At 38.6% G+C, this 23,870-nt stretch overlaps 1 protein-coding gene across 1 annotated transcript in view; it reads right to left on the reverse strand.

The window, feature by feature from the left end:
* Positions 1-708: 708 nt before the first annotated feature.
* Positions 709-23,870, reverse strand: part of cdh10a (cadherin 10, type 2a (T2-cadherin)) — a 28,940-nt gene continuing 5,778 nt past the window's right edge. The window contains exons 3-12 of the mRNA XM_038732030.1: positions 17,981-18,275; positions 15,324-15,443; positions 11,377-11,544; positions 11,039-11,220; positions 9,975-10,228; positions 8,793-8,929; positions 8,527-8,648; positions 7,868-7,976; positions 6,654-6,905; positions 709-1,994 (exon numbers count right to left, since the gene is read on the reverse strand). Coding sequence (XP_038587958.1) covers positions 1,504-1,994; positions 6,654-6,905; positions 7,868-7,976; positions 8,527-8,648; positions 8,793-8,929; positions 9,975-10,228; positions 11,039-11,220; positions 11,377-11,544; positions 15,324-15,443; positions 17,981-18,275 — 2,130 coding nt within the window. The 3' untranslated portion in view covers positions 709-1,503. The remainder of the gene's footprint in view (positions 1,995-6,653; positions 6,906-7,867; positions 7,977-8,526; positions 8,649-8,792; positions 8,930-9,974; positions 10,229-11,038; positions 11,221-11,376; positions 11,545-15,323; positions 15,444-17,980; positions 18,276-23,870) is intronic.

A 23,870-nucleotide genomic window follows, 5' to 3' on the forward strand; every position in this document is an offset into this window, starting at 1 on the left:
CATGTGCCTTAAATGTTGCTAGGAATACAGATTGGATCCATCTGAATGTGCATATACAACTACCCACAAGTGTACATAGCACTGTAATATCACAAAAACACTTACAGCACTTCACCTCTGTACGTGATATTCGTTTGTCGAAACCCAAGTCAGCGCCTCTTGCGTCTTTGCTGAATTCAGGCAGCTTGCCAATTTCAGCACCAGCATGGTAATACTAACAAGACTGCTAGATTTCTAAATGTGTTTTCTGCTCTTTGATAAAGGAAGGTTAATTATTGCAATACTGAAAATAAAATGGATAGATATGAAGAAAACATTTTGGCCTCTATTTATTTATTTATTTATTTATTTTTGTCACTATCCTGCTGTTGTTTTATTCTGAAGACACTTCTAACCAACACTCAAGAAGAAACAACTGAAAATGCAATATCCTCACCACGTACACTGGGCCTCATATCGGTATAGATAGTTTCAATTAATCCCAAAATGCCCTTATTTATTACATTGCTTACAAACATATGCAAGTTTTTAATGAACCACACCTGCATTGTCTTAGTGGGTGAACAGTATTCCCAACATGCAAACTGCATGAAATTTGGATACCTGCTGTCCTTCAGGAAAGTACCGGTGTGTAGGTCTTAAATCTGTAATTACAGCAATACCCTTTCAGTAACAACAAAAACAGGCAATAAACTGAAAATATAGCTGCTTTTTTTTTTTTTTTTTTTTTTTTACATAATTTTATTAAGAAAATAAGTATAAAAATATAAATATAAAACAATATGACTCAGCATTCAAACAGCGTGAATTCAGTGTATGACAGTTTCCTACAACATACACTTTCCATTACATATTACACCTATATGATGAAATGAATTCACAGTTTGACAAATAAATTGCACCAACCACTCACGTGAACATTGCTTGTCAAACAAAGATAGCAAATAGTATATAGGATGTCCATCATTAAAAACACTTTGTACATATACAGTATTTAATGGAGGTGGCTGGAAAAACCACTTGACTCCTTCCCTACCCCACCCAAACCCAGTCCAGTGCCATTAAACATTGATAGTATACAATACTACTATCTCTCAGGTCAATTACAAAACACATTGTCCACACCATTGTTCACAAAAAATCCTAAAATTCAAAGGCATCTTTACTGATTATGACCAAAAACAGTAAAACATGGTATGTTTTATCTCCATTAATGAGAAAATTCAACTCAGTTCAAGTCAGCATCCACAAGAGGACTGCGGATGTGTGGGTGGGTGTGTGTGTCTGTTATTTGTGTATGATAATCAAATAGACTACTAGTTAACTAGCGAGCTAGCTAGCAAACTAGACAGATAAACAGATAGATAGCTTGATAGATAGGTAGACAGACAGTCAACTAGATTGCTAGCTAACTAACTAGACAAATAGCTGTCTGGCTAGCTAACTAGATAAACTGACGATAAAAAATGGGCTTTGAAAAAAGAGAGATCACCATGGCTCTGTCTAGGTCTCCCTGTCAGGACTCTTCCCTATGTACATCTCTGCCAACTTTTTGAATTGTGGTCCCCAGTTGCTGAGATAATCATAATCATGGTCCCCATCGGTGGCAGCAGACTCCAGTGAACTGAGGGATTCTGCCAGTGACCCGCTGCCCTCATAAGCATATGTGGCCAGGGAGTCATAGGGGGGTGCTGTAGGATCTGAATCGTTCTCCTGAAGCCTCCCATTAATGAAGTCTCTGACATCTGTGTTGTCCTTTATAGGGGATGTCCTCCGAAAGGGAAACAGCATTTCGGGTATGATGTCCCTGCGTAGCTTGTTAGCATCCATCACCTCTGGGTTGCGCAGCGTGCCAATATCAAAGGCCTGAGTGTCCTCCTCTCCGCCCCCTTCATCGTTGTAGCTGACAACGTTGTCTCTGACATCCTCTTTGGAGATGATCAGAGGCTCCTTCTTCCTCTGTCTCCTTAGGGCAGCAAACAGCACCACGATCACTACACAAAAATAGTGGGAAATGCAGAGAGAGAGAGCTCAGCGTAAGATGTGTTCCTCCTAACATGTGTCATGCATTAAAGAGCACAGGGGAGCAAAAGCGCAGAGGGGAGACACATTTGCTACCAGTGATAAATCCCCAACACTGCCTCCAGGCATTCACCTCCCATTATTAAAGATTCAGCGAAAAAGCATTTTCTTTCCTTTCCCTCGAACTGTATGAAATGCAAGTTGGTTGGAGAATCCTTTTTTTTTTCTCTCTCTCTCCATCACACAGCCTCATATCTCATATCCTTCATTCTGTTTTAGCAGTAAAAGACAATCCAAGATTGCAGAGTGAGCATGTTTCCAGAGTGTGGCACCGTGTGGTAGCAAGGTTTTAAATAAACCCATGCTTCTTCAGAAAAAGAGGAAGCGATTTCTCATTTAGGAGAGAATCAAACCCTGCTTCACCGTTTCCTCCTCCCTTTCCGTTTTTTTTTCCTACCAGCAGGTACTGTAGTTGTCTACTTGCCTCCCACCTGGGTGTTAATTACAATGCCTTCAACGTGGGTTAGGAAGGCGTATGGGTGGCTGTTTATAAGGTTCTTTGCGGACATTTGTGAATGACCAGTGCCACGATTTTAGACGGCACAGAGGGCTGCAATGAGGAGGACCAGACAGGGAGAGCTGTTCCAGCTCAGCGCCTGCCTGTCAGAGTCAAGCAGAGGTGAATAAGACAGACTGTCAGGGGGCTTCAAGCGCGAAAAGTGTCAGATAATGAGCAGATGTCATGATATTTTGCTCAAGAGGAGAGCATGGAGTTTAACCTTCGGTGCACTCGATATGCGAGAGATCTGCCCACCATCAGACATTTCATTTTAAAATTTGGCATTAAAACAAGCAGATGGAAGAAAAGCTGCTCAATACCAATTTGCTTGTATCACTGGTTTAGCCAGGGTGCAGATCAAAATGTACATCAAACTCCAAAACAACACACTATGGCAGGAGGACGGGGTGGTTCACATTCAACACATGGAACACACATGTGGATGCCCGCAAACATGGCTACAGCTTCGCATTGCCCTCAACAATATGCAAGGAATTCCACATCCACAATGTGCAGTTAGTCAAAAATGTTCCATCAAAACACTTGGCTTGGCCGAGCAAGGTGAGGTTTAAAGACAGCTGAACCCCCCATTACTTATTAATGTACCCTTGACCAAAAGCACTACACATTTCTGATTTTTGCTGGGTGAAACGATAGGCACTGTTGCCGTTGTACCCTCTGTGCTGTCACGAGGAGGGTTAAAGTGGTGCTTTAGAATGTGAGAAGTAACATGCAACCTACTTTACCAGCGAAATACACCGACCATTTTGTGAAGTGGATTTATTTGCTAATGAATGGGGCTTAGAACCACAGTACTATTTTCAGAGGAAGAACTACCGCACATAACTGAATATGCAAAGTAACCTGCCTTAGTTTGGTCCTGCTTTATTTACTGACTGTCGTTTACATGTTAAAAGGAACCTAACATTAACCTAACAAATCCTCCTGTAGTTATTTGCAGAAGACCATACTATATATGAAATAATTTCTTTTAAGATTTCCGCAGTGTCCTTGATACTGCTGGGTTGACATACCGACAGCATTGGTCGTTTGTTCAAATACCTTAAATGGCTTATTTTCATGTTTTCTTGACAAGCAACCTCTTGTGGTCATGTGAGTAATGACTGTCCTCTCTCAGAAACAAAGGTGAAAGTGCTGTTGCGTGGCGTGTTTATAGTGCCTGGGGAAGACATAGGGCGGGTGGTTGGGCGTACAAAGTGTTTGCATCCTGTCTTTTCCCAGCAATGCAGTTTTCTTTTAACAAAGACTAAGATTAAGTCTTAGTCTTTGTTGAGAGACTAAGTTTCCCTAACTTAACCACTTACTTTGAGTGCTCAAAGGAGTCAGTGTTTTTGTGCCCGAATGGGTCCTTTGACAAATGCTGTTTAGGTATGAGTCTTGTGATCGTCATCAAATGTCAACAACTAACATTACGGAGGCAAACACAGGCTTCTGCTTGTTTGACACATCCCCGCTTCAGTTTTGTTTTTTTGCTTTTTCATCGAGCATTTATTGCTCAGCCTTTCACTGTCAAGTAGACTGAATCATTTCAGTGCATTATTTCTTATACCACAAGACAGCAGTGTTTAAGGGCAACATCCATTGTATCAACAATTGGAAGTATTTAATGTCACAGTAATGGTTTAAAGAAGCTTCTTAGCTGCTGCCAGGCATAGTGGGGACTGTTGACGGAAATGCATATTTTCAGCAACATTTTATTGATTGCAGTGAGTTAGGGCTCTAAGCTTTCAATCAATGTCTTGTTTGTAATGATATACCTTGTTATCACAGATATATTCACAAGTTCTGTACTTTTGTATATATATATTTCTTTTTTTTTCCCTCTATGTGTGCACTCAGCAGCACGTACTTGAGAATAGAAACTCACTCTGGGCCTTGTTATTGACTTCGCTGCAGCATGGGGCATATGAAAGTAAGGCCTGGCTGGAGTGTTAATCATGTATGTTTTCTGTGTGTTGTGTGTCTTAAAAAAAAACAACCCAGCATAAAAAAATAAATAAAAAAAAAAAAAAACTAAAAAGAAAACCACTTGCTTGAAAAGCAATATACGCTATAGCAAGGTCATTAAGGTGTTTTTGGCCAGGTCCTGTCCTACCAAGAGCACAAGAGCTGCAACGCTAAAAGGATAGCTGGTTCTCAGAACAGCCTTGGTAGCAATAGAGGCTGTTGTGGGATCGACAGATGTACTGTGTGTACTATATAAATCTCTGTAAAAAAACAAAAACTTCTTTCACAAATAAAGTGATGTGTTTGACAATGCAGGAAGCGGCAACATCTGATAGAATTGCAAAACCCTTTCCAAAAGCAACCCAAGTTTAATGAATCAAATAAGCATTGTGTTTGTCTGCTCTAATGTAAGTCGCAAATAGTAGCTTGTAATTGTATTTATAATAGCTAGTTTACAACATTACGTTACAAAAAGTCTGTTAGGTGTTTCCTGACATAGCTTTGCAAACTCAGCAGTTAGTGTTTTTCCCATCTAAGTGACACTTATTGTTGATAATGAATAACAATTATGGAAAATAAAGCTTTGTACGCATGTTTTTATTTTTCATTGTAAGCATCCAAACTGGGCTACGTTAATTGGATTTTTATTTGTAGTATTGTTATACCCTACCATACAGGAAGAGGACTCATTTACATGTCTGCTACATTGGCCATAAGCTGTTGAGGATGCTGACTTTTGGCTTAGGATATGTAGCTTTAGTGGATGCTTAAAGAGGTGGAATTATGCTCATTTTCAGGTTCCAAATCCTATTCAGGGGTTGCACCAGAACAGGTTTACAAGGTTTAATTTTCAAAAAACACCATATTTTTTGTCATACTGCACATTGCTGCAGCTCCTCTTTTCACCCTGTGTGTTGAAGGCTTCATTTTAGCTATGGAGAGATACATCTTGTCTCTAAATGAACTTTGTTGGGAGTTGCACATGTGCAGTTCCTAGTTAAGGACTACTAGCCAATCAGTAGTCGTTCGGCGAGCATTATGGTGAAGTAAAGGCTGGACTACAAACGAGCTATTTTTAGGCAGTTCAGAGCAGTGTTTTCTGTGGGAGATGGGAACTTGCTTTGGGGTGGACTTCGGGCTTTTTCACTTTGCAAACCTGTTACATGCACAAAAAAAGATATACAAGTCAATAAAGGAGAGGGAAAAAGGCAGAAACCATAATACCACCTCTTTAAGACTATAGACTTAAGGCTAAACCTAATAGTTCAAAGCCTCATTCATAACTTTGGCATTTGAATTCTAAATCAACATTTGAATGCTGCTCAAACTATAAAAACATACTAGTGACCCGGTTAGATCGCTGCCTCCATCTCTCTCCTCTACTTTCCGTCTGTGCCACGGATATATAGCTGCAGGTCAGAGTATCCGTTTGACCGAGGTTGGAGCCAACAGCAATATACAAAACCTACTCATTCAAGTCGGTGCGGGAAAAAGAGATCATATGACCTTATCCAAATTGAAGATTCTGTTTGAGGATTTAAATCATTTTTTAGGCTGATGTCGTCATAAAATATGACGACAGACAGGCAAAGCTTCATTTGAAAACCTCAATAGAAGCTTACTCGGTAAAGCCCTAATTAAGACTCTTTCACAGAGTACTTGTTTTAAAAAGAGTCTGCTGGGATTGTTAAAAAAGTCGTCTGGAGATGGATTTTTCAACCAACTTAAGGAAACAATGTTAAGTAGCCAGTTAAGTACAGCTGATACAGTGGCATTTTTTCAGCCAGCAAAATCCATGGTCGCTGGCTTAAAATGAGATGCCTACTTTTAACTTGTATGTGAAATCAGAGACCCATTGTTTCAAGAACAAGTACAAATTTAAAAACCTGCCACTATTATTGCATATTGTTGTATATATTCCAAAGCATGTGAGGCCAGTTTTTGATTTTTGATTATGGGTGGATAAATAAAATTGACTCGACTTGAATAAAAGAACTGAATTGTTCCAACCACAGCTTGAACAAAGAAACAAACATCACAGTGAATGCCAAGAGGTTTCATACACACACACACACACACACACGCTCATATACCAGAGACTTACTGAGGAGAATAATGACACAGAGCAGTATGGCCACCAGAGCACCAGTTGTGAGACCATCTGAGAAGGGCAGGACCTCAGGGTTACATGATTGCATGTTTCCACGGCTGTCGCAAGCACACACACGCACAATCAGTGTGCTGGTGCTGCTCTGAATCGGGTAGTCATTGTCTGAGATCACTACAGGCAGGAAGTACATGCTCATCTCACGGCGGCTGAAACCTCCCCTCCGCGTCAGGATATTGGCAGTGTTATCTGTGGAAAGATGCAAATGGGCAAAGCATTTAAACGATGAGATGCTTCACTTATCTACCTGATGTTAGAGGAAAGAATTGCAATCTTTATTTCCTTTCCTCTGTACCCTGTGTCAGACAGGATAATAGTAACTTTGCAGGGCCATTTAGAATTACTGGTGTCTTGGATGAAGATGTCCAATTTGTAATTAAAACAAGCACTAAACATCTTAAAACAATCTGTTATTCGCTCAAACATATTCTTAGATTGCAATGATACAGTAATCTTTATTTTACAAAGACAACAGTGTGGTGGTTACACATGGCCATGCTTTCTTGCAGAACTAATTAAAAGTCCAAAGTTTGGTTGTTAAAATTCCTCTTCCAGTGGAGTTTCCAGTCTCCACAGCAGTCTTTTCATTTGTCTACTGCAATACATCCCAGTAGTTAAAGAGATTCAGCGAATATTTACTCTGAATCAATGCTAAATATTGGACTAGGCATACCAAAGCAGTTATACTATAGACAGAAAATATAGATATCCAGCATTTGTTGCAAATGTTGACCAACTTGTTACTGCAAGCCTGCTGAGCTACTTCTGCCTTTCTTTCTCCCTAATAGGGTTGTTTGAAAAAAAACAACAACAACAAAAAAACTGTGTGGGCATTACCACTATTTCCAGTACCAGATGTGTTCATTGTATGACAGACAATCCAAAATCTGTCTGTAAGACAATGCATGTAGGGTGGCTGCCTGACAGCTGACTTCCTCAATGGCTCTTCTGTAAATTAAATTTTGCCTTACAACTGTAGACAGTAAAAGCTTTTCAAGAAGTCAATCAAAAGACAATGATCACACAATGGAAATGTATAATTGCAATTGTCAAATATATTGTATAAATTCTGTTCCAATTTATGATTTTCTCCACCATATTTAAAGTTAAATACAATTACAATCACATCAAACCTTATTTATCTTACTTACCTTCCCTGTCAACAATTGTGAAGTTCGGGTTGGTGGCACTTATACTAAAGACAAACTTGTGTCCAACAAGGGGTTCGTCTGTGTCAACAGCACTTATTGTCTGAATCAGCTGAGTGGGGAAATTGAGAAGCAACCAATATTAGTCACATGACCCAAAGCAGTTTTCTCAACTAGCTTTTGATTAAATTCAAAATGTATACATTTTTATGCATTATAGGTTACTGCCTTGCAAAGCAAGACTGCACCATGGAAGCTTACTGATGTAAAAAATGAATATTTACTGAGAATAAACGTGTGCCAGTCAGATACATAGTTGTCTAATCTGCAATTAGTGAGTGTTTGTGCTGTCTCTCAAAACTAACACCATAAAAAAATGTGGCCCCCAACACAGATCAGTCAGTGTGCATGAGTACAGACACTTCCAAGTCAATTTAAATAATTATACATATATATAGTGTGTGTGTGTGTGTGTATACAGACACATGTACATACAGTATGTTTTCTATGTAGTAAGTAGATATGTCAAAACTGTGACATGTCTACATCGTGTGTGTGTGTGTGTGTTACTGTGACATAGCTCAATAAAATCCATTCAAATAAACCTGAACCTATACTAAAATGACAACATTAGCCATATATAACATCATGGGTTTTATCACCTGTCCTGCCCTGACATTCTCACAGACAAATGTGTCGTAGGACATTGCAAACTCAGGGGCGTTGTCGTTGACATCTAACACCTTGATGAACACAGGCACTCGAGTTGTCTGGCGTGGGTTATCTGAAATAAATGGATTAAAGGAATTACATTAGCATATTTTTGAAGACTTAAAAATATAAAATCACCGTGGCAGAAAGTTGGTTAAAGGTCACAGAATTTCAACATAAAACACAAAACTATTTTGGAAATTGAAAAAACAATTACTTATTTCAGTGGCCACCACGGAGATGTTGTGCCATTTAGACATTTCTCTATCCAGTGCTTTCAGTGTTGTGATGGTGCCATTCACAGAATCGATGTTGAACAGCCTCTCTAGATCTGTATGCCGATCAATGGAGTATCTAAAAGAATAGCACGCAAGCAGGTTATTGCAAATACCAATAAAAAAAAAACAAAAAAAAAAACAAAAAAAAAAAAACATCCCTTCAACTGGGAGCATACAGTGTGTTATCTGTTATTATTTAGTCTCTACAACATCTACATACCTGTAATATTACTAAATACAATCAAGTGCAGTTCCTTCCTTTCTGCTTGCTCAGATCTCTCTTCACCAGACAAACACACTAAAGTACTTCTTTACTTCAAAAACACATGTTTAACATATGTACATCACTCATTGTTTCCAAAAGAAAATATATTCCATTTTCTAAGTTGTCAAAAGATGATGCATATTTCCCTATGCCTGCTCATTTGTCATAGTCAGCTTTCATATTCCGCTGAAATTTGAATATGCAACACAATACGCCATGTGGCGTGCGCTGAGAGTGGCATATCTCTGTGTCAGAGACGTGCAGGCGCCATATGTGTGGGATGGCGGCACTAAGCTGTGTGAATCGATACAGCAAATTAGGCTCTTTCACTTTGACTTTGTGCAGTGCCACAGAGGGCTTGCATAATTCTGGGAAATAAACAGTGTCTGTATTCACTTCACAGGGACGCCGCCATCTTCCACTGGGAAATGACCAGGAGGGAACCATGAATAATATCCTTTTCTTCCCCCCCTCCACACTGACACATGGTTAGGCTGATGGATTAGATTTAGCCAAGTGGGCACATTTTTATCCTCCCGCTGAAAAACTGATAAGAGAAGATTTGTATTTCTATCATGAGTTGCCTGCTGTCTTATTGATTTTATACTAGTATAATTAAAGCTGGAACAATGAGTTTTGAAATAGTGAAATTACCGCAGTAAAGCATTACATCCACTTGGTTGGTGAGGAAATATTCGCCTAACAGGTCATTGATTAAGTTCTTAGTTTACTAAATTGTGAGTACTCAATTCCCAAAGACAATTTATTTATTGTGAAAAGGTAGGGATGAGATTTGACTCTTGGCTCTAACAGGCACTCTTTAAGGTCTAAACACTTGCTGTCTCTTATAGCATACTTGACTGGCTTGTTGTCAGCGTCAGGGTCCCTGGCCGACACCACACCGACAAAGCTGCCAGCAGCCGTGTCCTCGTGCACCTCGATGATGTAAGGGTTCCTGGTGAAAACAGGCGGCTCGTCCACATCCTCTACCGTTACCTTGACGGTGGCGTAGTCTTTGAATTGCAAACCGTGGATGAACCTTGCGTCTAAATAGGTGTTTTTCACCTCCACTCTGAACTCATAGTCCCTCTTACTTTCGTAATCCAGTGCCTGGAGATGAAAGAGCATCAGAAGTCAAGCTGTAGACTCTTCCATAAAAACAGTCCGCCTCCAGGATTTTGATAGGCGATTCATCGCATTTCATTTGTCTGCCTTTATCTTATTCATACTCTAAATTCGAAGTAACGATCCAAGTGAGGAATACTGATCTGAGACATCATGAGGGAAAACTAAAAAGAGTTTCTAGCAAAAGACTGCTTTATATTATTCATTTCACAGGCTTAGGGTATCTGATTTTACTCTATAGCTCAAAAATCAATTATGTCATATTTCTCTTTTACATGAATACATGTTATCAGGGGACTATTCTGTATCCACATTGCAGTTACATACACATAAGACAAGATAAAAAGACAGCTTCAATTTAAATTAAAACATGCAGGCTGCAAATTCATTCAAAAAAGGCACATGTTTATAAAAAAACAAACATCTTTAAGTCTTGTACTGGATGCACACTGGGAATTTGTCTTGAGTTTTAAACTCATTTTATTCATACAGGTGTTTAGATGAGTCCTCCAAATATCACTTGATGTATGAGTTGAATGTATTCTATTTAAAGAGTTTGCCTGAAGCACTTCAGCATTTCTTGAAGGCAAGAGAGCTGTTCATTGCAGCTGTGTGAAAACATGTCACGTGTCACAAGAAATGCTTTGTTTGATTGCACAGCCATTATCAATCCAGTAATAGTTATATGACTGCTAAAAATGGTTGTAACCTACAAAGCACGAAGCAGTGAAGTACATAAAAGAAGACTTTAATGCAAATAAAAATAAATTGAAATAAGTATAAAATATAAGTTACCTTTTTGATTATGATGACTCCCTCCTGTGTTGTTTGGTCAGTGATAATGTTGAATATGTCATGACCACCAACAATGCTGTACTCCATCTCAGCATTACGCCCAACATCTGGATCATCAGCCTTAATACGGCCAATTGCACCTCCAATCTCTGTAGACTCCACAGTAGTCACACGAAAGGAATCTATATGTGATGGTGAATGAAACAAATTCATTACGAGCTCTGTTTGCATGTGTTCTTGTGTCATTAGTACATGTAAGAGGGTTGTCTTTACTTGTGACAAAAATGTTTAAAAGTCTGTTACAAATCAAGACAACATAGGGAGAAATGGCCTCTCACGGTTAGCAAAGCGCGGTGGACTGTCGTTCACATCGGACAGGGTGATGCTGACAGTGGTGGTTCCTGAGAGGCCGCCCATCTGTCCAGCCATGTCTTTAGCTTGGATCACAACCTGGTAGTTTTCCTTGACTTCTCTGTCCATGCCGGGCAGGGCTGTCTTGATGGTGCCTGGGGTAAAAAATAACATTATTTCCACCATTTTTTGATAATTTAAAACTTCATTTGAAATTGATTTGCTTTCTTACTGAAAATTAGATCAATTCCATATCTGTGCTCAACCGTGTCTCCTAGAAAATTGCATTTATATACGACTAATTTGGTTTGCCAATTACGTGTTGAAGGGAAATGTAAATGCTCCCTATGTTATGTTCCCTAGTGTCAGAAGTGCTACATACATGTACCTGATGCAAGTATATCTATATATCTATATCAATATAGAGATGCGAACCATATAGCTGTATCAATATAGAGGAAAGAAAGAAATATCAGAAAGGACTTTTGCATCATGTAAATGGAGTCAAGCTGTTGTTGGTCAAGGAACAGATCCACTGCCTAAGCCAAATGTTAAACCATATTATCTTTTCTCTTTTCTCCATCTTTAATAAACACAGCCAATGTGTATATAGTGGGCTAACAATGTTACAGAGCTATGCACTGTGTACTGAACACCTAGAGATGAAACTGACATTTATCATCTCATCAACAAACATGTCCCACAATCTCAGATATCACTTAACTAATTTTAGACCTGCTGCAAATAAATAATGTGAATAATGACTTTTAAAAATGGTTTTGAAGCTTTTATGAGACACAGACAAAGTAAATGATTCATTAATACATTGTCTTTTTTTTTTTTTTTTTTTTTCCTTTTTTTTTCTTTGTAGAAATTGTATAACAACAAACACTACAGAGTTTGTGAAAAGCAGTACAGTGCTGGAGCCAGTTGCACCAGCTGTTCACTACTTCAAACTTTGTGTGTTTTATGAAGTAACAATATGCTTATTCCTAAATTAAAGTAGATTGCACCACACAAACTAGTTCTTATGTAGGTCTTAGATGTTAGATGCTGAACATGTACGTCAACTTATAACAAGATGCTACCTAACCAATTGGCCTGCAATACATGGCTCGTTTGGAGACTAGAAGAGCTAAATGAGAATCAAAAGCGTAGGCTGCACCCTCTTGATCATTAACATGAAGTGGATATTTATTCCATTTATTGATTCAGGCGCGAGCAGTTAATGATGATGACAGAACTCCTGTCAGCTGTTCTTGAACATCAAACAGATCAGCAAGTCTACAAGTCTGCATGACGTTTAGGCATTTTGTCACTTGCTTGATGCAGAACGTAGTTAGAGACACAATTCAAGTTCCTAAGAGCACTGTGTGTGCAGAGCGTGGCTCTCACACTATAGAGATGCATCACTAACTATGCCCTGAAGGGGAATATAGTGATGATATTAAGTACTTTCCATGGTGGAATTCAAAAAGACAATAAGAAATGTTAAATTAAGTGTGGAAAAATCAATTCCTCATCCTACATTAATCACCAACAGTAAATTAACCCTATATATTTAATGCACTTATTTAATTCCTGAAGGGCAGATAAAAAGATGAAAAACACTCCATTGATGTGACGTTATGGCAAAAAGAAAAATACAAATCAGAGATAAATTCGCACAGTGTGGCAATTGCCTGCAAGTAGCTGGTCAAGGTCCTGAAGTGAGTGAGTTCAAAGCAATTACCCAAACATACGTATCTTAATATGGATACAGAATAGAATAGAAATATTAAACAGTTTAACTTAATGAAGTCTTTACTCTAATGCATCCTTTATGAAACATATTATTATTATGTCCAGGTGAAGGGAGTCACCCCCCTTATTAGTGAAAATCATTCATTATGTTAACAGGCATTACAATGGATCCTGACAGGGCGGCCACGTTATAGAAAGTTCCCTTTGAGGAGCCAGCCATTCAAGAGAACAGAGACAAGGACGAGTCAGTCCATAAAGAGCTCAGGAAGGAGCAACACTTCAAGCATATACACCATACATTTTGCCTGAAGATGTAATAATAAGACGGGCAAATCAAGCGAAAAAAATGTATATACTGTAAACATTGTGAATTGAAACAAAAAATATTTTCAATGTTATAGTTTCCTCTTGTAGCTTCATGATTCCGAGGTTGAGTTAAATTTTCAAGTTGATCTTGTTCTTTCTCAGCCTCTAGATCTAGTCTCTTTTTCGATTTCGTAAAGCTCTGCCTTGTAAAGCTTGCACCTCCAGGTCTCAGTTTCCAACATTAAGGCTCCTCTCTTGACAGGATGTCTGACTGAGAAACAGCTGATGGATCAGAAGGAGAGAGGTCTATGTGGGTGCTTGTATAGGAATTATGTTGTGGGCTGGCATATGATTATTCATCTGATTGGATGACTGGATACCAGTTGCTGGCTGATTGACAGGCTGGTAGACTGGCTCTTTGACACGGTGGTTGACTGGCTAGAGGGCTGGGTGTCTGACAGTTGGCATTTTGAGGTTCTCCAGAGCATTTTGACTAGTCTTTTCACACCGAAGTCCTCTAAAACATCTCCAATTATACTGAGGACCAGTCATGAATAAGGTCCCACCTCTGGCTTAGGACCATTTCCAGTTTGAAAGCGTTTTGACCTCGGGAAGTCCTCTGTCGCCTGGCTTTTAAGTTCACTCCATTTCTTCTTCACCTCTCGCACTTGAACTTCAATTCCTTTTGAATCAGTGGCTGTAGTTACATCTTACATTTCTCAAGCTTCCTTCTGTCGGTGGTGCTGTTATTCAACTTGGAGTTAGAGTAGTGATTTGTTTTTCTTCACAAGACTCCTTCATGTGTTAAGTTTATTCTTTTGCCCTGTGACACTTGTCCATGTAATTTGTCGACCCCTAAATATCAAAAATCACAAGCTTAACTGCCAAATTAGAGAGTATACCACAGTAACTGCAAGGCTATTGCAGATCACTGTGGGGGTCAGAGTGTAACTATTCACTACAACTGTAATCTTAATCTGTTAGGCTATTTAGACGCAGGTAGTGATCCAGCTTGTCAGATCAAAATGGTGTTAACTGCAATCACAGTGTGCAGGCCTATTCTCGGCAAAATTTATATATTTTTATTTAATTTAATTTTTAATTTGATATAAACGTATTTAAATTAAAGGATGCCTTTTTAAGATTTGACCCAAAAGTTGGGTGGCACAACCCTAATTTTAAAAGTCACTCGCTTTACACTGCACAAATTAAATAAAATACATAAATGCTCATATACTACTCTTATATATATATATACTGTGTGTAACAACACTTACCTTTAAGAGCAACATACCACCACGTAGTGCTTGTAAACGCTGAAAATGTTATTCAGTGCTATGATGGATCTTTTGCTGAAACGTGACGCTGCCTTGTTTAGGTTAATGAAAGCTTTCTGACTGGACACTGCCAGTTGGTTGTAGCTTAGTAACCTGTTTACACAGCCTTTACTAGGTAAGACATCACTTATGTTTGACTGGTGCAACCGGACTTAGTGACTTGTTAGTTTGAGACTAGCTAGTAGTTAGTTTGTGCATACTGCCCTTCCTAAGTGAATAATGTACCAACAGCTGGTGCAACCCAGTCTAGACCTACATATTTTACCTAATGAGAAGTTGTAAGATGCATTTTTCAGACATAAACACATTTCACAAAATAAGTTACAGCGGAAATAATTCACCTCATTCATGTGTTCCTGAATATAGTTTACAGTTTATGTGAAATAAAACCTTGAGTTTTATAAAATTAGCAGCACTGACAAGCAGTTGTATTTTTATTCTGCTTGTTTAATTCTCAGAAACACTAACCGAGCAGCGCAAGAGATCTGTTTACAAGTTTGCATAACATTAGAAACTGCAACTAAGAGATCCTGCTGGGCTTGGCTTACCATTTTCAGAATCCACAGAGAAATAGGGTTGTCCCTGCAGAATGCTATATACGAGCTTGGCACTGTTCCCATACGTTTGATCATCGGCATCAGTGGCAGTTATAGTGGCAACAGATGTACCTGCAAAAAGAACATGCCAAGTCAATTTTAATGCGAACGCAGTGATTCCAGGCGTATTGAGACGAGACATGATCAAGCAACTGATTTTTATTCACTTTAATATTTATTCATATAGAGAGGCTTTGCTGTAAACCTCACCGTGTTATCCAGAAATGCAGTGAGTCACACTGACTAATCTCTAATGTTCATGTCAAACAGCAGGGCTCTGGAGACAATCAAATTAGTTGCCTACAGAAAGGCAGTGATGTCTTTCGTAAAATGAATCATGAACATAGCGTTAGTAGTAAATCCTTCCCTTTTTAAACAGACAACAAGTGCTTACAGACTAAAACTGGGCCTCTTCTGTCACCTCGGTGAAAATGATTGCTTTGTTGAAACACTTCTGTCCTAGTAGATGAATCTTTTAAATGTCAGTGAGACTAAACAGTTCTACGTCATCAAGACGTGAAGAATTCTCTCTCCCTAGGTAATAGGAGTGAGAATCACCTGAGGCCCCACGAGATGATATTATCACGATATTTATGTTGCGATTCGATTTTATTGCGATTTTAAATATATTGAGATATATTGCAATTTATTACCTTTTTCCAACTTCCAATTAGGTCCCTAAAATCAAACTTTGTCAACATCTGTTTATCTAAAAAGGTACTCTGTTTGTTCATATCACTTTTTCAGTCCTGTATATGGTCCTTATTAAGTTTTGTAGTGGACTAAAAAAGCAATAGATTTTATTATTCTAGTACCAAAAAGTTAAAACTCCCATCTGCAATTTATATATTAAAATATCGGTACTTCATCGTCCATGAATCGATACGATTTTTTCCCCCACCCCCTGCTAGGTAATATATCACAGGGTCTGCACTAAGTCTGATGAATTTAATATTTTACTGTGGCCAGTTAATAAACCTGGACATGTTTGTTGCAACTGTCTTTCGGCTGGAAATAAATAATAAAATAAATATATATATATAATATATTTATTTTTTATTATTATTATTTATTTATTTGTTATTTTTTTGACTCATGTACAAACTCACACAATCAGTGCTGCCTTAGCTTAGCAAGATCATATTAGTGATGCATTTTTTTCCTGACCTCTATTGTCAGGCCAGAGGTGTGGCAACATTAGGGACGTACTGACAAGCTTCTGCCATGAAGCTGGAATACAATTGCTGTGCTCGTGGACACTGTAGAATAACAGCTTGTGGGCATTATGTGTTATATTTCCAGCTAGGAATTGACCAAACAACATTCACTGAACATGTTATTTGGCTGTATGAAACAGTATCACCTTTCATTATCATTATAAATCCAACCACAGGGACTCTATGTACACATTACGTATGAATCTCAACAATCAAGTGATATGCGCTCAAATATGTGTGATTTGCATACTAAATAAATACAAATAGCAGAATTAATAAATATGTAAGCATAGGCAGTTCCTCTCCGACATCCTGTCACCGAGTCCCGCATAATCCACCCAAGTGTTTCGGTAATGTCACATTGCAAATACTGTCCTTGGCATTCAGGAGACCTCTGCCGTGTCCTGTTTGGGTCTGTCTGTCTCCGTGCATACTAATGAACCCTTGAACATCTGTCCCACTTAGTCCCAGCACTGATAGCATAAAAGGGAGATGCTGATTTTTCATGGCTGGCTGGGTTGATTAACTAGTGTGTTCAGTCTGAACATATAAGGCACTTTATTAGTCCGGGGACGAGTAGTGGTGACCCTGACCCACCTTTTGCCAGTATCCATGCAGAGAGAAATCTAAGAACAGTGCATCATGAATTCCAAATAGGCCATTGTTAATTGTCATATAGACAATTGGGTTTTGATTTACCCTTGATTACTCCCGTGTATTAATTTGTGGTTGCATAATTGAGGATTGATTTCAAGTTGCTTGCATTATTTCCGTAAGCTTTGTTTATATTCATTCCAATTGGCTTATTTATATTACTTGAATGGAGTGAAGTGGAGTGCAATGAAGCAAATCCTTAATTGGAAAGACTGTGACAATCAAATCTTTCAATATTTCTGCTGCCTATTAAAAAATGGCAAATGGCATTACTTGTCATGAATGCCCAATGAGCCTGACCAAACAAATAACAATCACAAAAAGAGCAACTAACTTTGAAGAACCAAATACAGGGTCACAATGGGCCAGCTGACTGGTGAACAGCACTGTGAAAAGTGGTTTGGTTTTCCTACAATGCCTGAAAAGTGTTTCTTGCTAACTTATATTAATCACATAATTCCAATATTTTTAAATAAAAAAATAAATGTGTCTGCAACTAGTGATTATTTAAGATTTATCTGCAGATTAATTTCTTGATTAATTGTTTAATCCTTTGGTCTATGAAGAAAATAATAATCTTGCATATTTTGTCCCATTAAGAGCTCAACCAACATTTTACAATTATATAAAACGGAGAAGCAGCAATCACATTTGAGAAGCTTGAACCAGAAAATGTTGAAAAATCACCGGAACAATTCATCGATTATCATAATCTGTTTTTGTAGAACTTCAGCTTACCAACTTCAGACATTTCGGGGACGCTGGCAAAGTAGATTTCCTTTTCAAACTTTGGCGCATTGTCGTTGATGTCGTGAATTTTGATGTTAAATTCGGTGTCAGGCTCCAGCTCTGCATTGGTGTTCCTATCCAACACCTTTGCATGGAGTGTGTACATAGCTTTCTCTTCCCTGTCCAGCCTCTTGGTGGCATGAATATCCCCAGACTTCTCATCAATCAGGAACAGCGTGCCTGCCCCGTCTCCAGTCAGAACATACTTCACATTGCCTTCACCCTTGTCCATGTTAGAGTGCAGCTGGAAATTAGAGAGGGAGACAAAATATAGAGTCAGACTAGTACAAATAAAATCATGTTTTGTGGGGTTCTAGTTTGGGGCATTGTAAACTCTTCTCTCATGCAGATCAGATTGACAAGAAAACCCTGCGCCCTGTTAAGATTTTGTGTAACCACTGGCAAAGGTACATACTGTTGCTTTTTGTTTGTTCTTGCTTTCAATTTCTACTGAAAAAAGAAAGTTTTCCAGGATATTTACAATAATCACCTCTCCACACAATAACAAATCCTTGCCTTCCTTGTTGCTACATCAAGTCGATAGTATAGTATTGTTGGCTATGGCTATGCTACAGTTTTCTTTAGCAGGAAAAAAACTGCTAAACTCCTACTGGAGTTGCAAAGGATTAGGATCAGTGGTGTGTATGCTTTACAGAAAAGTCCCATGAGCCAAATTTTGATCTTACGATATGGAAATATAATTGACTTGACTTGACTGGCCTAAGAACCAAACTTATCAATACACGCCTTCATAAACACTTAACACTTAAGTAAACAGTACATGCTACATTAGTTTCTTGGGAATTAATATATTAAATCTGTTTTGGCAAGGGGACTACATTTAGGCAATAGTCTAGATGTATAAAAAAAATGTGATACTCTTGCAAACACTGGGATAATGGTGTGAACCATCTGAGGAATTTATCTGTTTCAGTCTCCGAACAGAATATTGCCTTGGCACCCACACGCTCCATTAGTTCTGATCAAATTAGTCTTAGATTTTTCTTCCAAATTGTGCCTTTGAAAAATGATGAAAACCTGACCTACAGCAACAACTGCTAAAATTAGTCACCTCTGACCTATCCATCACCTTGAAGCGGCTCTAAGTGTCATGGAGGAGTAATGGTGGCATACTGTGACAGACACTTGATTCAAGCTCATTACTGTACTGGATCTGTCAGCAGATATATTTAGAGCACTATCTCATGGGTTCACATTTTAAATGACATGTAGTTAGGGACACAGAATGTACGTCAGTAACTTATTAATATTAATGTCTGCATGCTGTGAGAAAACTAATTATTTTTCCCCGCAGTTGGAAGAGTGATGTCAACAGTACAACTTTGAATGGGAAGCAGAAATGTATTGCCAGAGTGCTAGATATTCTCAGGCAGAATTAAAAATGGGAACGCATGTGAAAACAACATGCTGTCAAGTTCAAATGAACAATATGCACAGTAGTTGCCGTTGTGTTGATGAACTCCATTATCCAAAGTCTATTAAAGAGGGATACCACTGAGCTTGAATTTTACATATATATGTTCTGGGACAGTCTGTTGTAATGTTTGTGAATATGAAATGTATCCTAAGCTGTAGACCAAGGATTTATGTTATGGATGCAGATACTGTTACTGCTATTGACCATGAATGACAGACTAATTTTGGTGCACAGGAGAGTGTTTGTACGATTTTTTGCTTTCATACGGGCTTCAAATCTGTGGCATGCATATTTACTCCCAGGAAAAAACTTTGAAATTTATTTTCTTTGTAGTGGTACATTGGCTGTAGGAGGCATTAGCACAGACTCACTAAGCAATGCTGACCTGCTCTGTGACATAAGAATGAATATATATATATATATATATATATATATATATATATATATATATATATATATTTATTCAGAACTGTTACCATTCAAACACACTTCTGTGCTGCCAGTCTGATAATTAAGCCAATGCAATGTCAGACCACAGGAAATCTTTTTATTGTTTTCTACAGCAGTTTTCATCAGATTATTAACACATTTCGAGTCGTGGTTGTTAATCCTGTAAAAAAATACCTGAAAAGCAAAAACAACAAGCCATCAAATGATCCTGTACTTTATGCACCCAAGCTGTCTACACGGTAATAGGAATTTTACAGTCTTTGCAGAACCTTGTGGTATACATTTTACATATTTCCCTTAGTCGACGAGGGAGCATGCAAGCCCTTACCTCATGCACTTTTGCTAGTTATTGGATGTCTCCGTAACGCCAGCTTCCTAATCATATGGGTAAACAGATCTTCTCCCCATGGCCATATAGATTTCTTACCGAGTGGTAGTGCAAATAAGGAGGAGTTTTGCAAATGTAAGCAATGTTGTTCTAAGTTGTGATGAGATATGCTCCAGTACATGTAAATCGGTGAGGCACTATGCCAGCAACGTAGCAGATTCGATTTCTGCAGGGATATCCCATAGAAATGTAATAGATTTAATACATTTACTGCATACAGTGTGGTGGCCTAAAGTGTAGAACAGAAGCAGAATTGATTTTTCTTGACATATATAACAGAAGTGAGTTTGATGTCAAAATGCACTAAACTTTGCATCTAACATACAGTGTCAACCTATTACAGCTACTACAGCTAGAAAAATATGGCACTGATACTATTGACAAAGTGTGGCACAAAGTGTTTTCACACAGCTTTAACAAAATCAAATGTTAGCACTACCGCACTATATTTGCAGGGATTTAGTGGCTCTCCTTTCAAGGCCTTGCAGCACAAACACAGCCTTTTCAAGGCCTTACAACAGAAGCACAGAAGAGAGCCTTGATGAGTTAAATCGCCTTGCACAAACACTGAGGAATTGTCAGTAAAGCAGCAAAATCATTGGCAATTCTTGTCAGGTCTCTGGTAAGCATTGCTCGGTGCTGCAAAGAGGAGATAGCGAAATAGAGCGCAGGACGGATACAGAATAATTACTCTTCCTCACTCTCTCCCTCTGTCTCTTAAGACATTCTTTACTATTGGAACACTGTACTTTAATGTATGTTAAGTTACAGCGTACAGTATCTCTAGTATGCTTTGTATTTTCCATAGCTCATACAAGTTCTGCAAAATCCATGCAGAAATGTATCGAGCGAGGCCTTGCAAAATCTCAAGGATGCTTATTGGCAGAATATTAACACAACAAAGTGAGCTACCTTGAATATTATAATTTAGAGCAGCGCATTTTCTTTACAAGGCACAAGACAATACAATGTACCAGGAATTTAATAGGATTTTGTTCACTTCAAACACGCCACTCAAATGCTCCAGAATCCAAAGTTTGTGGTTGTATTGCTCAGCATTGCAAGTGTTCACACTTCACAGCCCTGCTTAAGAAGTAGGGCATCACAGCTGCACACAGTGAGTGCTCACACTCATTAATGGCCCCGTGAAAGTCAGTTAAAATGAGAAGTGAGGGCTTTATGCTGCATACATGCACAACCACTGCATAGTAGATTGGCAATTGTAAAACATACAGTTTTTCCCCCCAGTGCTACTGGAAACCTTACTTTTACTATTGCAGTTATTTTCCTTATCATACTGTGAGGTATCAGTCAGCACCACTCAGTATTTAAGCTTCAAAGCAGTGTGTCTTTTAAGCACCTTGATAAGCAATATAAGCTGCATTTATTATGTAGTGCAGTCGCAGTAGTGCACTGCTTACTTTTCAGTTAAGAAGCAGGCCATCCAAGAGTGCGGCTGTTCTTTACATCAGATTTGATTGCTTGTAATCTAGAAATCAACCTCAAGTGACAGTCAGTGTGTGTGGGTTGATTGGAGAGGTCTGATTGAATGTGAAATAAACAGGGTCTAACCACAGTGCACTGCAAAGGCCATTAAATGGTCTTTATGAGGAAGACCATCAAGGCTTTGATGGCTTCATGCTGGGCATGAGAGTGCTTTTTGCATTTGGGCTTGGTTCTCCATCTTGTTTTCTCTCTCTCTTTCTATTTATCCCTCCCTTCCACTCCCATCTATCCCTCCATCCATCCATTCATCCAGCCACTTGTTTTTAGGGCTGCGGCTGACAATTGTTTTCATTATTGATTCATCTGCATATTATTAATTGATTAACAATTGAGTCGATAAAATGTTGTTGTAAAAACTGTGAAAAAATTAAAATTCACAATTTCTCCAAAACCAGTAATATCTTCAATTTGCTTGTTTTGTCTGACTAATAGTCTTTGACCATAAGATATTCAGTTTACTGTCAGATATGACAAAGAAAAAACACAAACTGTCCCAATTGAAAAGCTTGACCCTGAGGATGTTTGACACTTTTGCTCGACAAATGACTGAAACGATTAAGCAATTATCAAAATGGTTACAGATTGGGCTATTCACTAAATTGTAGTTGTTGCAGCTCTGCTTGTTTAGTATATCTATCAATGTTTCTATCCTTCTTCGCTCTACACCTGTCTCTGCCTCTGTCTAAAACCCTAAAGTTAAACTGATGGAATTAGTGATACGGATCGCTACAACCTTTTCTGTAAAGCAGAGTGGCAGTATGTAGTGGCCCTATCCCTACCTGGTAATTTATTATAGCCTCATGTTTTTCTGACAGTTTGGTAGTGAATGATATTGGACACAGGAAGAGTGGGGAGCTGGTGAATGCGATTGCTGTCATGCTGCAGAAGTTGGATGCCAGGAAGCATCAAAGAGTCAAGAAGAAAGCCACATCGCACTAGTCACTGCCATATCAAGGGATGGCCCCATTTATAGTTAGCATTTGCTTTGCTGCTTCATCACATCACATAACACAACAAGGTGAATTTCATTGGCCTTCTTGATTGATATGTTTTCTTCGTCCTCCTCTCTCCCTATTCGATTTATTTTTGCTGTTCTTTTCTCTTCACCACATCAGGATGATGGTTGCTGCAAAAGAAGTTGTCATATCCCCCTACTCAACCTTGCACAAGACACTTGTTTACTCCGGAGAATGAGGTGTGTGATGAAAGCCAACTTCCTCTGAGAAAATTGGCTGTCGACAGTCACCTCATTTCCCTCCCTTGAGCTGATAACTGTAGCGTTCCCCATCACACCTGTCTTTATAGTGCTAGCACGGGTGAGCTGACAAGAACCTCTCTGATCTGGGTGGGTGGGTGGGGAGGAGTACTGTCCCGAAACTCTCCTTTTTTGAGGGATTCTTGGGAGAAAAGTGTCTTGCAAGAGCTGTAGTTTTAAAATAAGGTCTCAGACCACCTGAGACTGGTTCAAGTCTTACGCCTGTTTTGAGTAGGACTTGTCTGAGCCTTGACCGGATATTAATTTTTACACTTACCATATGTGTTTGCATTGTGTGTGAAATGACTCATGGGATTATACATCATAAAGGAAAGCTTCATTAAATGCGTTTAAATACATGTTCGGCCCTAAGAAACATGTTTTAGTCGTGGACACTGTGAAATTATGACTGTCAGAGTTTGCTTTCTGTTTATTATATTTTTGCTTCTTTTAGCCTGACATTTTTCACAATGGCCATGTACCTCCCCTACCTTTATGACCCTAGTTTTGAATAGGGCTTTGCCAATGACTCATGTACCCTTGGTGTTACTGAATGATTTAAGCAGTGATTATGACACTTGTATAAAACTACAGATTGTTGTTTTTGGTTAACAATGATATATTCTTATTACATTGGTGGCATTTGCCTGACAAGAAGTCAGTGGAATTATGATTTTGCATTTAATAGAATGTTTTTCAGTCAATGTGATTAGAAAGTACTGTTCAAAAGAACTGTGGAAGACTTGAGGCAAAGACCGCAATTTGTGTGCACTTGCTGTGTATCTGATAGCTCCAGTTAACT

The sequence above is a fragment of the Micropterus salmoides genome, unplaced genomic scaffold (assembly GCF_014851395.1).
Source record: "Micropterus salmoides isolate LMB-PRFRI ecotype aquatic unplaced genomic scaffold, ASM1485139v1 Ms_hic_scaffold_1, whole genome shotgun sequence".
Classification (NCBI taxonomy): Eukaryota; Metazoa; Chordata; class Actinopteri; order Centrarchiformes; family Centrarchidae; genus Micropterus; species Micropterus salmoides.